This window comes from Camelina sativa, unplaced genomic scaffold, assembly GCF_000633955.1.
Source record: "Camelina sativa cultivar DH55 unplaced genomic scaffold, Cs unpScaffold04976, whole genome shotgun sequence".
Classification (NCBI taxonomy): domain Eukaryota; kingdom Viridiplantae; phylum Streptophyta; class Magnoliopsida; order Brassicales; family Brassicaceae; genus Camelina; species Camelina sativa.
In genome coordinates, this window is record NW_010926064.1 from 1 (window position 1) to 596 (window position 596).

A 596-nucleotide genomic window follows, 5' to 3' on the forward strand; every position below is an offset into this window, starting at 1 on the left:
TCTGTTGACCTTGTTTTGCATAAGACTTTCCACGATTTGAATGGTAAGCAAGTAGAAGTTAAACGTGCTCTTCCTAAAGATGCTAACCCTGGTGTAGCCACCGGTGGTGGTGGTGGTGCTGGTGGTCGTGGCAGCGCCGGAGTTGGAGGGTTTCCGGGCTATGGTGGTTCTGCTGGAAGTGGATATGAGGGTCGTGTGGATTCCAATAGGTACTTGCAGCCTCAAAACACTGGAAGTGGTTATCCTCCTTACGGTGCTTCTGGGTATGGTACTGGTTATGGTTATGGAAGCAATGGTGTAGGTTACGGAGGTTTTAGTGGGTATGGTAATCCAGCTGGTGCGCCTTATGGGAGTCTCCCTGGAGCTGGTTTTGGAAGTGGTCCAAGAAGTTCATGGGGTGCTCAAGCACCGTCGGGTTATGGTAATGTTGGTTATGGAAATGCAGCTCCGTGGGGTGGTTCTGGTCCCGGTTCAGCAGTGATGGGTCAAGCTGGTGCATCTGCTGGTTATGGCAGTCAAGGTTATGGCTACGGTGGAAATGATTCATCTTATGGGACTCCATCTGCCTATGGTGCAGTAGGTGGGCGATCTGGAAA

At 51.0% G+C, this 596-nt stretch overlaps 1 protein-coding gene across 1 annotated transcript; it reads left to right on the top strand.

The window, feature by feature from the left end:
• Nucleotides 1-3: 3 nt before the first annotated feature.
• LOC104774727 (heterogeneous nuclear ribonucleoprotein 1-like) lies at nt 4-591 on the top strand (the record flags this gene model as incomplete). Its single annotated transcript, XM_010499215.1, has 1 exon — nt 4-591. A coding segment is annotated over one exon (588 nt), but the record flags the coding sequence as incomplete, so codon positions are not given.
• Nucleotides 592-596: the final 5 nt, after the last annotated feature.